The sequence below is a fragment of the Somniosus microcephalus genome, chromosome 14 (genome assembly GCF_052327205.1).
Source record: "Somniosus microcephalus isolate GS21.2 chromosome 14, FLI_Smic_1.0, whole genome shotgun sequence".
NCBI lineage: Eukaryota > Metazoa > Chordata > Chondrichthyes > Squaliformes > Somniosidae > Somniosus > Somniosus microcephalus.
This window is the reverse complement of record NC_141000.1, coordinates 25,696,670-25,711,992: the sequence shown is the minus strand read 5'-3', so window position 1 is coordinate 25,711,992 and position 15,323 is coordinate 25,696,670. Positions and strand designations below refer to the sequence as shown.

General features: G+C 45.5%; 1 protein-coding gene across 1 annotated transcript in view; it reads left to right on the top strand.

The window, feature by feature from the left end:
* The window catches only part of wwc3 (WWC family member 3), a 275,710-nt gene that overhangs the window by 193,770 nt on the left and 66,617 nt on the right, over positions 1-15,323 (top strand). The window contains exon 8 of the mRNA XM_086006371.1: positions 6,860-6,933. Coding sequence (XP_085862497.1) covers positions 6,860-6,933 — 74 coding nt within the window. The remainder of the gene's footprint in view (positions 1-6,859; positions 6,934-15,323) is intronic.

Sequence of the window (15,323 nt, the reverse complement as noted above, 5' to 3'; positions counted from 1 at the left end):
AACATAACGTCAGAAATGGGGATGTTCGCTGATGACGGCACAGTGTTCAGCGCCATTCACAAATCCTCAGATAATGAATCAGTCCATGCCCGCATGCAACAAGACCTGGACGACGTTCAGGCTTGGGCTGATAAGTGGCAGGTAACATTCGTGCCACAGAAGTGCCAGGCAATGTCTATCTCCAACAAGCGAGAGTCTAACCACCACCCCTTGACATTCAATGGCATTACCATTGCCGAATCCGCCACCATCAACATCCTGGGGAATCACCATTTGTAGTGTATGTACCCGTCTACCTTTAAGGGAACTATTGAATGCAACCGTTCACCTTTAAGAGAACTACTTTAGGTGTGGCACTATTTGTTTGGCTTCTGTATACTGTAATACCGATAGTGACCACACCAGTATATAAGTGTTGTGGCAGGATTGCTGGGGCAGATTTGCCCGGACCTTCGAATAGTAAAGACCTGTTTGTTTGTTACTTCTGAAGTCTGTGTATTTATTAACTGCACAACCCACAGACTTTACAGTGGCGACGAGTCCGATCGTACCCTGCGGCAAGACTACCAAAGCAACGAAGAGCGTCGAAGAGAGGCAACCGCCCTCGTCGTGCTGCTGAAAGAAAACACGAGGCTGCGGAAGGAGGAAGACTTTAGCAATAAAAGCTTCCATCTGCAACAGGCACTGACTACCCTTCTACCACGGTGCGGAGTGAGCCGATCAGCTGGAAACAAGGCGGCCGCGGAGACTGTGAGTAGGGGAAGGTGTAGAGAATATCCGGAGGATAAGGGCTGTGCACTCGACCACGGTCGAGGGGGAACGGAGCCGGTCAGAAAGTCGGGTCCAACGGCGTCGTGAGACAGTCGGACCTCGATCGGCGGGAAAACCGGGCAGCGACCGCAGCCACGAAGCGCTGAGACTGAGTAGGCGCGGGAAGAGAAACCCAGCCACAGCCGGGGAGGGAAACACCGGTCTGCGAGAGGGCTGGGAGGCGAACAGGAACCGTGCGGGTGGGAGAGAGAGACAGAGCCGAGCAAGGGGAGAGAGACTGCGCGAGAGCCAGTCCAGCGGCTGAGCTGTCCTCCACCAGCGGGGTACCCAGAGCCGGTAGAACCGAACGTGCGGGAGAGGGAGAGACAGAGCCGAGCAAGGGGAGAGAGACTGTGCGAGAGCCAGTCCAGCGGCTGAACTGTTCTCCACCAACGGGGTACCCAGGGCCGGTAGCACCGAACGTGCGGGAGAGAGAGCGACAGAGCCGGGTACGGAGAGAGAGACTGCGCGAGAGCCAGTCCAGCGGCTGAACTGTCCTCCGTTAACGGGGTGTACCCAGCGCCGGTAGAGCCGTGCGGGCGGGAGGAAAAGACAGAGCCGAGTAAGGGGAGCTGTGCGGAAGCCAGCCAGCGGCTGAACCTGTCCGCTGTGGGGGAAGCGTACCCTTCTACCGGGAAGAAACGCGAGAAGCCGCCATTAGGCGGAGAAGACGCCAGAAGCGGGAAACCGCCATTGAAGTGGGCGGGGCGAGAAAGGAAGAGCGGGAAAACCGCCATTTTAACTGGCATACCGCCATTGAAGTGGGCGGGGAGAGAAGGAAAGAGCGGGAAACCGCCGATTTCGCGGGAAAACCGCCATCTTAGAAACAAACAAATAAATAAGAATACTTAAAGAAATACTGGTGCTGCTCCCAAGGGAAGAAAGATGCCTAAGCGAGGGAATATTAACGACTTTAATTCTGAAATAGAAGACTGGGCCACGTACGTGGAACGCATAGAGATCTATTGCAAAGCCAACAAAATAGAGGAAGACGACAAGGCGATAACATTGCTAAACTCGATGGGGGCAAAAACATACGGGCTCTTGAAGCATCTAATAGCACCAAATAAACCAGCGGATCAGACATTCGAAGAGATTGTGGCTGTGCTGAAGGACCACTTGAACCCCACACCGTTGATGCTGGCTGAACGATTCAAATTCTACGCAAGAACGCAGAGGAAAGACGAAAGCAATGCGGAATACTTGGTCGAACTGCGTAGGCTAGCGAAATACTGCCAGTTCGGAGGGAATCTGACAGAAGCGCTGCGGGACAAGTTCGTATGCGGATTGTCCAAAGAAGGGACGCAGAAGCGACTACTGGAAGAGAACGACCTCACACTGGACAGGGCTGTCCTTATAGCTGCATCGCACGAAGCCGCAGCGAAAGGAACGGCGGAAATGCAACTAAAGGCGGCGGCACTCGGGGTGGACCAAATTACTTCAAGCACAACAAAATGCTACCGTTGTGGGAAGGCAACGCATGATCAGAATCAATGCTGGTTTAAGAACCAAGAGTGTAGGAAATGTGGCAAACTGGGTCACATCGCGAAGGTATGCCGGTCCGGGAAAAAGACCAACAATCAAAGGAAGCCACCACAAGAAAAGTACAACAAGGTACACAAGGTGGCTGAGAAGAGTTCAGACGAACAGAATTCAGACTCAGACCCAAACAACCAGGAGCTGGGTAGTCTGAGAATCCACAATGTGGGTAAAGAAACGGATCTACAGACCATCTGGGTCATACTAAAAATAGCTGGAGTCCAAGTAAGAATGGAGCTGGACACTGGATCAGCTCTATCAGTCATCAACCGAAGGGACTACCACCGGCTATTCTCTCACATACCTTTAAGAAATACCAAGTTCGTATTACAGACATACACGGGGCATAACGTATACCCCGTGGGGAAGATAAGAGTCAAGGTGAGAGATAGGGGTAAAGAACACCCAAGAATGAACTTGTACGTATTACCTGAGGGAGGACCACCACTTCTAGGACGGGAGTGGATTAAGAAAATAGACATGGAAGGGCATTACCTAAAAGCCATAATGAGGGAGGACTCGGTGCAAGCTATTAGCTCAGATTCTGAAATGGATGATGATAAGACCAATTCGAATATGGAAGACAAGGCAAAAAGGGACTTGCCGACGATGGGGAAGAAAACGAAGACATGCAGAAGGACTTATGTTACCAAGAAGAATAAAGCTGCAGAGCAGAACTCCAGGTTGACAGAGAATTCTGAGCCTGTTCAAGCAAAGGATTCATCCACGACAGAAGAACACCGAGTTCGGACTCAAACTTATGTCAAAGTACGACAACAATTAGAACAGTTGAGTGACCGTCTCGTACAAGAGATGAAAAATATGGAAAAGTTCTGGGACACTGAATGGGAGAACCTGGAAAGACAACAGAGACAGCTAGCTCAAGCAGAGAGCGACCATAGAGCCATCGTGGCCAAATACCAATCACATTCCTCTGATGCTGTTCAGGAACTAGAATATTTACAGAACGAACCAAAGGAAGAGGGATCTTCAGGAAGCCAGGATTTTATCCCAGTTCTTCTCTACGACTCCTTACAAGCAGAGTGTGAGAAGTTGAAAGAACAGTATGAACAGGCCCAGGCTACAATTCTGGAGGGGGTTAACTCGGCAACCTCTGAAAAGCTAGTTTCAGTAGAAGCATATGAACAACTAAAGGTTGAACATGAGTAAGAAGTCCAAAGGCTGCAGGAAATTCTTGATGAGCTCAAGGCCAAGACAGACTCATCGGTAGAAGTTCCATCCATAGATGAGAAATTAGAGGTGAAAAACATGGCAGAGCATGAAAGACAGGATGTCCAAGAACTCATAAAAACATTGAAGGACACCCAAGACAAATATGAGGCGGCAATGACCGAGGTTCAACAACTTGAAGAACAGATTCAACTGGGAATCCTTTCAGTGGAAGAAAAGGAAACTGTAAGAAACTCAGAGACTGTAAGAATGGTCCCTGAACATGAACTAGAGAGCATCAGGGCGCAACTTTTCCGAGCGCTGAAAGCCAAAGTTCAAGAGGAACAGAAGGTGGAAGTATTGGAGGAAAAGGTGGATGAAATGGAGAAGACTCTGATCCACCGTGTTCCCAGGGAAGAGTTAACGGTCAGCCAACTCCTTCATATGCTGAAGGACAAGACTCTGCAATGGGAACAATCTGAACACGAGCTTCAATCTTCAGGGGGAACGAGTTCGGAGCTCTCAAAAGTCACGGAGATAGCTGAGGTGGCAACACAAATTGTACAAGGATGCCAAAAGTACGTTGAATCACGTCAAGGTGAACAGAAGAATGTGGTAACCGTTACTTCAGTAGAAGGATTAAATAGCCTGATAACGCAATTCCCGATGGAAGGGAAGGTATTGAACTCACAAATGAGGTCCGTCGTGAAGGAATGGCAGATAACCCAGGAAGAGCGGGATGAATATGAATGCATGAAGAAGTCTTTTCAAGAAAGATGTCTAGGGAAGGAACCACCGTCAGCTAACGTCCAGACGGGTGAGGAGGAAGAAGAAGGCTCTCTCGCTGGCCTAACTCAGGACGAACCCGAATATTACCATGACCTGTTGAGTGACACTGAATATTACGAGGATGTGGTCTGCCCAGCTTGTGATGAAAACTCCTGAAGTGCTGAAATCCGGATGAAGCACTTAAGGTCTAAGGAACATAGAGAGTTGGTGGCGCTACAGCTGGCAGCCGAGAAAGGAGCTCCGAGAGTTTCAAAAAGGCAGAAAAGAAAAAGAAGAAGCAGAAGATAATAACTGTCTAAAATATTAGCACTTCTACCATCTCAGGCGGGACACTACGAGAGGAGCTTAAATTAGTTGAAAAACTGGAAAATGTCAAGACAGCCAGTTGGTTGTAAAAGTCCGCACTGCTGGTTCAACAGGACGAAAGTTCAAGCTGTTACGTCAAGAAAAAGGCTATGGAGGAGTCACTCTAGCCATGTGAACCGGCTACACCAAAGAGATGTTGTTTGGAACGAGTCAAGATCAGAGACTGACTCTATGAACTGTTTCCGCAGAGACTGAACCTGTGAACTGTTCCCACCAAGATTATATCTGTAAATTGTTTTATATGACATTGACTCCACCGAGATTATATCTGTAATTTGTTTTATAGGAAGTTGAAGTTATGTATGTTTAACGGGGACTCTAAGCAATAAGCTAAAAAAGGAGGATTGTAGTGTATGTACCCGTCTACCTTTAAGGGAACTATTGAATGCAACCGTTCACCTTTAAGAGAACTACTTTAGGTGTGGCACTATTTGTTTGGCTTCTGTATACTGTAATACCGATAGTGACCACACCAGTATATAAGTGTTATGGCAGGATTGCTGGGGCAGATTCGCCCGGAACTTCGAATAGTAAAGACCTGTTTGTTTGTTACTTCTGAAGTCTGTGTATTAACTGCACAACCCACAGACTTTACACCATTGACCAGAAACTTAACTGGACCAGCCACATAAATACTGTGGCAACAAGAGCAGGTCAGAGGCTGGGTATTCTGCGGCGAGTGTCTTGCCCCCTGACCCCCAAAAACCTTTCCATCATCTACAAGGCAAAAGCCAGGAGTGTGATGGAATACTCTCCACTTGCCTGGATGAGTGCAGCTCCAACAACACTAGAAGCTCGACACCATCCAGGTCAAAGCAGCCCGCTTGATTGGCACCCCATCCACCACCTTAAACATTCACTCCCTCCACCACCGGCGTACCGTGGCTGCAGTGTGTACCATCTACAAGATGCACTGCAGAAACTCGCCAAGGCTTCTTCGGCAGCACCTCCCAAACCCGCGACCTCTACCACCTAGAAGGACAAGGGCAGCAGACACATAGGAACACCACCACCTACAAGTTCCCCTCCAAGTCAATAAATGCTGGCCTTGCCAGCGACGCCCCCATCCCAAGAACGAATAAAAAAAAGCCGCAGATGAAGACCAAGGAAGTGCTGGATAGACAATGTCCAGAGTCGCTTGTCACGGAACGCGATACAGATGACTGAAGAGAACAGGCTAGTTCAGAACCGATAACAATGGAGTGAATTAATTCGCCCCATCGGTACTGCTGAGCTGATGGACAGGAATTTAGTAGTAGCAGTATCTTTGTTGTAAGCTTTATTTATAGATGTTTGTGTTGGGCTGGCTTAGAAACCAACATGACTGCATTTTTTTTGAGCAATTCAATTTGTTTTGAAAGACCTCATCAGACTTGTATTTGGAAAACAAATATTTTATGCTAGTTGCTGATTGGTTGCTCGCAGAGTGATTTGGTTGGTTGGTCGGTTCTGTGCTGTTTGCTGATTTGTAGGTTTTAATTACCTGTTTAATTAGCATAATTCAATTATCAAATCTTTTAAATCAATATAATACTTGAGCCAATGACAATTGTTTTTCCTTTCCTGAAAACTTTGTGAAGGAAACTTCAATATAATGGATGCGTGTTACACGCAAAACTTTTAATTATTTTCGATATAGGTTCATTCTCTGCCTCTTTTTAATTTGCCTATTTCAGTCTCCTATTTCCTAGAATCCAAAAGGGGGGATGCGGCGGGGGGGAATGATTAGCAATGAAGCTCGACTATATGTAGCCTACGAATAAGCTGCAAATCGATCCTTTCAGGGCAGTTTATTTGTGGATTTATTCCTTCCTTGAGGAATATGGTTTGGTTCCCTTCATGTCCTGCTGCAGGTCTAGGAAGGGAGCAAACCATTTCCAAAAACTGTTCTTCATCTTGCTTATATATTAAAAAAAACTGCACTCCCCAGTCTGACTGTTGAAGACTGTGGAATTAATGTAAAGAAGGTGCCTTCTTGTGAACTGTTACACTTTTTCAACTATTATCTTTTTGCACTGTTGACTTGAACTTTGGTTGTTTGTTTGAAAGTAGTGCCCTTTCAACTAAATCTTCTCAGAAGAGCAAGTCCCCACTTTCGATGCAAATATTTGAGGCACTTCTGAACTGAGAGCTTAGATTTACTAACGATTGCTCTTAATAAAATTTAATGCTTTCCATTTTACAGTTTTCATGTGGTGGAAGGTCCAAACTAGCAGACAAAGTTCGACTTAGTTGGCAGTATGAAGAAGCTAAGAAGAGGTATGAAATATTAAATGTCTTCTGAAGTGGCCTTTGTTTATTGTCTCTCAATTCTTATCTGTTGCCTTTTTCTCCTCCTTTACTTTTTGTTTCTTAATTTACTAATCTATTAAATTGTATTTTAAAAAAAAGACTTTGTTGAAGAATCTGCTGGTTTCAAGTTCTGTGCAAAAGATCACATTGAGGGTAGTTGGGGCATTGTGGTCAGTCACAGTATGTATTGTAGGCAAATCCTTGACAAAAGAGAGAAATGGCATTTTGATCCATGCTCATTCGATCCTGTAGCTAGCAAAGTATGCACCTGCCCTGTAAAATATTGAGTTCAAACACTCAACATGCCTTCTCACACCTCATGTGACTCTCCTTACTTTCAAGGCACACACACCTTCACCTCATGAATACAGCTCAAGGACTTGGTATACTATAATTTACTCCATAGATATGCTACTGCATCACTGGCCCTTAATTGTAGATGGTTCCTCCCTTCGCTCACCCCAGCCATGATAGCAGGTGAATGTTAATCTACTCCAAGCCTTCTACTGATTCCGCTTTATTTTGATGCAGAGTATCTTGCCCTGATTTTCCTTCCTCAAATCCCCTGAGGAAATATCAGTCACATCTTCCCTCAACGATGGTTAGGGAAGGTAGCCTGCCCTCCTTACCCGGTCTGGCCTATACATGACTCCAGTCCCACACCAAGGTGGTTGACACTTAACTGCCCTCTGAAGTGGCCCAGCAGACCACTCAGTTGTATCAAAACCATTACCAATGGTTCAAGAAGAAGACCAACCACCAGTTCCTGGTGAGAAGGCATGTTGAGTGTTTGAACCCAATATTTTACAGGGCAGGGCGACTAGCAATGGGCAATAAATGCCAGCCTTGCCAATGATGCCCGCATCCTGTGAATTAATTTTTTTTTAAAGGCTGACATCAGGGATTTGCTTTTTGGAATGGAGTGTACCCGAAACATACCATGTTGGCACACCAATGAGCTGCACTACCAAGCCTGTTGCGTTAATCCCGGAAATCCATGATGGGTGCATTACAGTTATTTTATTATAATTATATAATAGTGTGTCATTTTGGTGCAGAATTTATAGAATACCAATTTTGTGCATGTGTGTTTAAACAGGCTACATGGATCTTCCTACAAGCAATTTGCAACTTAGTTGAGCACTGAAATGAGTGGCATTTATACCACATTCCTTAACTTTTTTGGTGAATTCTGTTGCTCATTAATGGATATCCAGGTGCTTGCTCCCATTGTACTGGAGGGAATGGAGGAAGATTGTATTACCCCATCACCATTACTCCACCCGAGATTGGCTAATTCAGCACATAGAAACATAGAACTTAGGAGCAGGGGTAGGCCATTCGGCCCCTCGCGTCTGTTCCGCCATTTAATGAGATCATGGCTGATCATCTAAATTCAGTACCCTGTCCGTGCTTTCTCCCCATATCCCTTGATCCCTTTAGCCTTAAGAAATATATCTAACTCCTTCTTGAATATATTTAATAAGTTGGCATCAACTGCCTTCTGTGGTAGAGAATTCCACAGGTTCACCACTTTCTGGGTGAAGAAATTCCTCCTCATCTCAGTCCCTAAATGGCTTACCCCTTATCCTTAGACTGTGACCCCTGGTTCTGGACTCGCCCGCCATCGGGAACATCCTTCCTGCATCTAGTCTGTCTAGTCCTGTTAGAATTTTATAAGTTTCAATGAGATCCCCTCTCATTCTTCTAAACTCTAGCGAATATAAGCCTAATCGACCCAATCTCTCTCCATACACCATTCCTGCCATCCCAGGTATCAGTGTGGTGAATCTTCGCTGCACTCCCTCCATGGCAAGAACATCCTTCCTCAGATAAGGCAACCAAAAGTGCACACAATATTCAAGGTGTGGTCTCACCAAGGCCCTGTACAACTGCAGCAAGACATCCTTGCTCCTGTACTTGAATCCTCTTGCTATGAAGGCCAACATACCATTTGCCTTCTTAACCGCCTGCTGCACCTGCATGCTTACCTTCAGCGACTGGTGCACAATGACAGCCAGGTCTCGTTGCACTTCCCCTTTTCCCAATCTATTGCTGTTCAGATAATAATCTGTCTTCGCCACCAAAGTGGATAACCTCGCATTTATCCACATTGGGCAGATGCATGGCAGATGCAGTATAATCACCCAACCTGTCCAAATCATCCTGGAGTTTCTCTGCATCCTCCTCGCAGCACACACGCCGACCCAGCTTTGTGTCGTCTGCAAACTTGGAGATATTACATCTAGTTCCCTCGTCTAGATCATTAATATATATATTGTGAATAGCTGGGGTCCTAGCACCGATCCCTGCGGTACCCCACTAGTCACTGCCTGCCACTCGGAAAAAGACCCGTTTATTCCAACTCTTTGCTTCCTGTCTGCCAACCAGTTCTCCCTCCAAGTCAGTACCTTACCCCCAATCCCATGTGCTTTAACTTTGCACGCCAATCTCTTATGCGGGACCTTATCGAAAGCCTTCTGAAAGTGCAAATACACCACATCCACTGGTTCTCCCTTATCTATTCTACCAGTTACATCCTCAAAAAATTCCAGTAGATTAGTCAAGCATGATTTACCTTTTGTAAATCCATGTTGACTTTGTACGATCCTGTCACTGTTTTCCAAGTGCTCTGCTATTGCATCTTTTATAATGGACTCTAGCATTTTCCCCACTACCGATGTCAGGCTTACCAGTCTATAATTCCCCGTTTTCTCTCTACCACCTTTTTTAAATAGTGGGGTTACATTAGCTACACTCCAATCCATGGGAACTATTCCAAAGTCTATAGAATTTTGGAAGATGACCAGCAATGCATCTACTATTTCTAGGGCCACTTCCTTAAGTACCCTAGGATGTAGATTATCAGGCCCTGGGGATTTATCGGCCTTCAATGCCATCAATTTCCCTAACACTATTTCCCTACAAATACTGATTTCATTCAATTCCTCCCTCTCATTAGACCCTATGTTCCCCGACATCTCTGGAAGGTTATTTGTGTCCTCCTTTGTGAAGACAGAACCGAAGTATGTATTTAATTGGTCTACCATTTCTTTGTTCCCCATTATAAATTCCCATGATTCTGACTGCATGGGACCTACGCTTGACTTTACCAATCATTTTCTCTTCACATATCTATAGAAGCTTTTACAGTCAGTTTTTAAGTTCCCTGCAAGCTTACACTCAAATTCTATTTTCCCCCTCTTTATTAATCCCTTTGTCCTCCTCTGCTGAATCCTAAACTGCTCCCAATCCTCAGGTTTACTGCTTTTTCTGGCCAATTTATATGTCCTCTCCTTGGATCTTATGCTATCCCTAATTTCCCTTGTTAGCCACGGTTGAGTCACCTTTTTTGTTTTATTTTTATGCCAAACAGGGATGAACAAATTCTGTAGTTCATCCATGCGATCTTTAAATGTCTGCCATTGCCTATCCACCGTCAACCCTTTAAGTAACGTTCCCCAGTCCATCCTAGCCAACTCGCGCCTCATACCATTGTAGTTTCCTTTTATTTAAATTCCAGACCCTAGTCTCTGAGTCAACTACTTCACACTCCAACTTAATGAAAAATTCTATCATATTATGATTGCTCCTCCCCAACGGGCCTCGCACAACAACATTGCTAATTAATCCTTTCTCATTACATAATACCCAGTCTAAGATGGCCTGATCTCTAGTTGGTTCCTTGACATATTGGTCCAGGAAACCATCTTGTATACACTCTAGGAATTCCTCCTCCACAGTATTGTTACTAATTTGGTTAGCCCAATCTATATGTAGATTAAAGTCAGCCATGATAACTGCTGTGCCCTTATTGCACGCGTCTCTAATTTCCCAATTTAATGCCATCCCCAACCTCCGCATTACTGTTTGGACGTCTGTATACAACTCCCACTAACATTTTCTGCCCCTTGGTATTTCTCAGCTCCACCCATACAGATTCCACATCATCAGAGCTAATATCCTTCCTTATTATTGTGTTAATCTCCTCTTTAAGCAGCAATGCTACCCCATCTCCTTTTCCTTTTTGCCTGTCCTTCCTGAATATTGAATACCCCTGGATGTTGAATTCCCAGCCTTGGTCACCCTGGAGCCATGTCTCCATAATCCCAATTACATCATATCTGTTTACATCTATTTGCACAGCGAATTCATCCACATTATTAGGAATGCTCCTCGCATTAAGACACAAAGCGTTCAGGCTTGTTTTTTTAACACTCTTAGTCCTTTTAGAATTATTATTTACTGTGGCCATGTTTGATTTACACCTTCATTTCTCTGCATTCCACTTTTGCTTTTCTACTTCCTGTCTTTTGTTTCTATCCTTGCTTCCCTTTCCTCTGTCTCCCTGCACAGGTTCCCAACCCCCTGCCATTTTAGTTTAAACCCTCCCCAACAGCACTAGCAAACACTCCCCCTAGGACATCGGTCCCGGTCCCGCCCCAGTACAAACCGTCCAGTTTGTACTGGTCCCACCTCCCCCAGAACCGGTTCCACTGTCCCAGGAATTTGAATCCCTCCCCCTTGCACCATTCCTCTAGCCACGTATTCCCCTGAAATATCCTTCTATTTCTATTCTGACTAGCATGTGGCACTGGTAGCAATCCTGAGATTACTACCTTTTGAGGTCCTATTTTTTAATTTACCTCCTAACTCCCTATATTCAGCTTTTAGGACCTCATCCTGTTTTTTACCTATATCGTTGGTACCTATATGCACCATGACAACTGGTTGTTCACCCTCCCCCTCCAGAATGCCCTGCAGCCGCCCCGAGACGTCCTTGACCCTTGCACCAGGGAGGCAACATACCATCCTGAAGTCTCGTTTGCGCCCGCAGAAACGCCTATCTATTCCCCTTACAATAGAATCCCCTATCACTATAGCTCTCCCACTCTATTTCCTCCCGTCATGTGCAGCAGAACCACCCATGGTGCCAGGAAGTTGGCTGCTGCTGCCTTCCCCCGATAAGCCATCTCCCTCAACAATATCCAAAGTGGCATATCTGTTTGAGAGGGGGATGGTCGCAGGGGACCCCTGCACTACCTGCCTGCGCCTACTACTCTGCCTGGTGGTCACCCATTCCCTTCCTGCCCGTGCAGCCTTTACCTGCGGTGTGACCAACACCCTAAACATGCTATCCACGATGTCCTTAGCATCGCAACTGCTCCAGTATCTATCCATTCGCAGCTCCAGCGCCACAATGTGGTCTGTCAGTAGCTGCAGCTGGATACACTTCCTGCACACATGGTCGTCAGGGACACAGGAAGTGCCCCTGATTTCCCACATAGCGCAGGAGGAGCATGCCACGGGACCGAACTGTCCTGCCATGACTTACCCTTTAATTAGTTTAAATTAAACTAAATCAAATCAATACCACTAATTACACTACAATTAAAAGATATATTCAAGGGCCTTTGGTTCCTAGCACTCCCGGATACACAACAGAGTCCTTAGAAACTATAACCACAAAAATTAAGACCTTCTAAATTTTTATAAACTATTAATCTTAACTGTCAAACTATAGAGTAGTATAAATACTCACCTGGCCGTACTCACCCAATCAGCTGCTTCCTCTTGTCCGCGTCACTTTTTGAATCGTGACGTGGCTCCGGAACGCCACCGCAGGTCTGTGAGATTGATAAGTCTCTGTAAAAAAGCCCGCAAAAGTGAGTTTATGTACTCACTGTACCGCCGCTCTCTGTCCTCCCAACACCGGCCTCTGTAATAAAAGCCTGCGAAAGTGAGTTTAAGCACAGCTCAGGGTTGGAACCTGGGACCATGCAGGCCTGTGAGGCTCAGTACTGGTGAGTGAACCTACCCACTGAGCCACCTTTGAGCTAAACAGAACAAAAGTGTTTTGTTTTAAACAGTGGTATGGTTTGGATGATTGATTTTGATTTCCATTGGCCATCACTGTACTGAATTAGCCGATCACAGGTGGGGTAACATTGGGGATATGGTATTTTCCTCCATTCCAAGTGGTGGAGGGGAATCAACTGGGGTTGTCACGGCAACTTGCGATCCACTGAACCCTTGCTGGGTTGTGCAGCAGTATGGATGTTGGGCAGTGCCTAAATTCAGCTCAGCTGGGATGTACTCTGCAGTTAAATAGTCTGTTGACTCTCACCGACCAGGTTCAGACATGAAGGTTGGTCATTTAGTAAAGTACAGAGGGCAGCAAGCATTGACGGATCCATACCCCAGAAAGAGTCGGTGCTCCCAGCAGAGGAAGGAACTTGGAAGCAACACATCGCCCCCAAAATGACAATCCTTAAAGTGATATAGGTCTGCTCTTTTAAGGCTGTGCTATATGTGACCTTGTACAATGTGAAAAAGTATTCTATTCTCCAGCACTGATATCCATTAATGAGCAACAGAAATCACCAAATAAAGTTAAGGAGTGGCATCTTCATAAAAGACCCAGTGGGGTTAAAAGACAAACTGTTTTGCACTTTCTCTTATCGAGACTCCTTTTGAAAAGGGCCAGCTAATAAGTTTAGAGAGAGTAAGATAGATAAGCTAAATACGTGGCTTGAGCAGTGGTGCAAGGGAGAGGGATTTAAATTCTTGAGGCATTGGAACCAGTTCTTGGGGAGGAGTGACCTGTACCAAGGGGACGGTCTACACCTGAGCTGTGAGGGAGCCGATGTCCTCGGGGTAATATTTTCTAGGGCGGTTCGGGAGGATTTAAACTAATTTGGCAGGGGGATGGGAACCTAGATAGTGGAAAAGAGGGAAGTCATATGAAGTCAGAAATAAATGGTAGAAAGGTGAGAAGCAATAAGCAAAGGAGAGAAACACAAAGGGCCAAACTAATTCATAATGAGAGTGTGAAAAAAGCAAGCCTGAAGGCTTTGTATCTTAATGCTAGAAGCATTAGGAACAAGGTGGATGAATTAGTTGTGGAAATAGAGGTAAACAAGTATGATTTGATTGGGATTACAGAAACGTGGCTGCAGGGTGGGCAAGGCTGGGAACTTAACATCCAGGGATATACAATATTTAGGAAGGATCGGCAAAAAGGTAGGGGAGGTGGGGTAGCATTGCTGGTAAAGGAGGGGATTAATGCAATGGAAAGGAAGGATATTAACTCGGATGAAACGGAATCTGTATGGGTAGAAATGAGAAATAGCAAGGGGAGGAAAACGTTAGTGGGTGTGATATATAGGCCTCCAAATAGTAATATGGAGGTGAGGGAAGGCATAAAAAGGGAAATTAGAGAAGCGTGCGATAAGAGCACAGCTGTCATCATGGGTGACTTTAATTTACATATTGATTGGACTACCCAAATTAGTAAAAATTCTGAGGAGGAGGAATTCCTGGAATGTTTTCGGGACGGTTATCTGGACCAATATGTCGAGGAGCCGACTCGAGATCAGGCCATTTTAGACTGGGTATTGTGCAATGAGAAGGGACTTATCAACAATCTTCTTGTACGAGGCCCCTTGGGTCAGAGCGATCATAATATGATCGAGCTCTCAGTCGAGATGGAGAGTGAGGAAATTGAATCAGAGACTAAGGTCCAGAACTTAAATAAAGGGAATTACGAGGGTATGAGACGGGAATTGGGTAAGATTGATTGGGTGGTGTTTCTGGGGGGATTGACAGTGGATAGACAATGGCAAGCATTCAAAGATAGAATGGAAGAATTCCAGAACATGTTTATACCGGTTTGGCATAAAAATAAACCTAAAAAGGTGGCTCAACCGTGGATAACGAGGGAAATTAGGGACAGCATAAAATCAAAAAAAAGGGCATATCAACTGGCAAAAAAAAGCACCAGACCGGAAGATTGGGGGCAGTACAGGATACAGCAAAAGAGGACAAAGGGATTAATCAGGAAGGGGAAAATAGAATACGAAAGTAAACTTGCAGCAAACATAAAGACAGACTGCAAAAGCTTTTATCGGTATATCAGGAGGAAAAGACTGGTAAAATCCCAAGTCGGTCCCTTGCAGTCCGATTCGGGAGAATATATAATGGAGAATAAGGAAATGGCAGACCAATTAAACTCATACTTTGGTTCTGTATTCACAAAGGAGGACACAAATAACCTCCCAGGAATATCGGCAAACATAGGGACTAATGAGAGGGAGGAGCTGACAGAAATTAGTATCTCTAGGGATATGGTGTTGGGTAAGTTGAGGGGACTGAAGGCCGACAAATCCCCGGGGCCTGATAAACTACATCCTAGGGTACTTAAGGAGGTGGCCCTGGAGATAGCAGATGCTCTAAGGATCATCTTCCGGAACTCCATTGACTCGGGAACAGTACCCGTGGATTGGAGGGTAGCTAATGTTACCCCAATATTTAAAAAGGGGGGTAGAGAGAAAGCAGGGAATTATAGACCAGTAAGC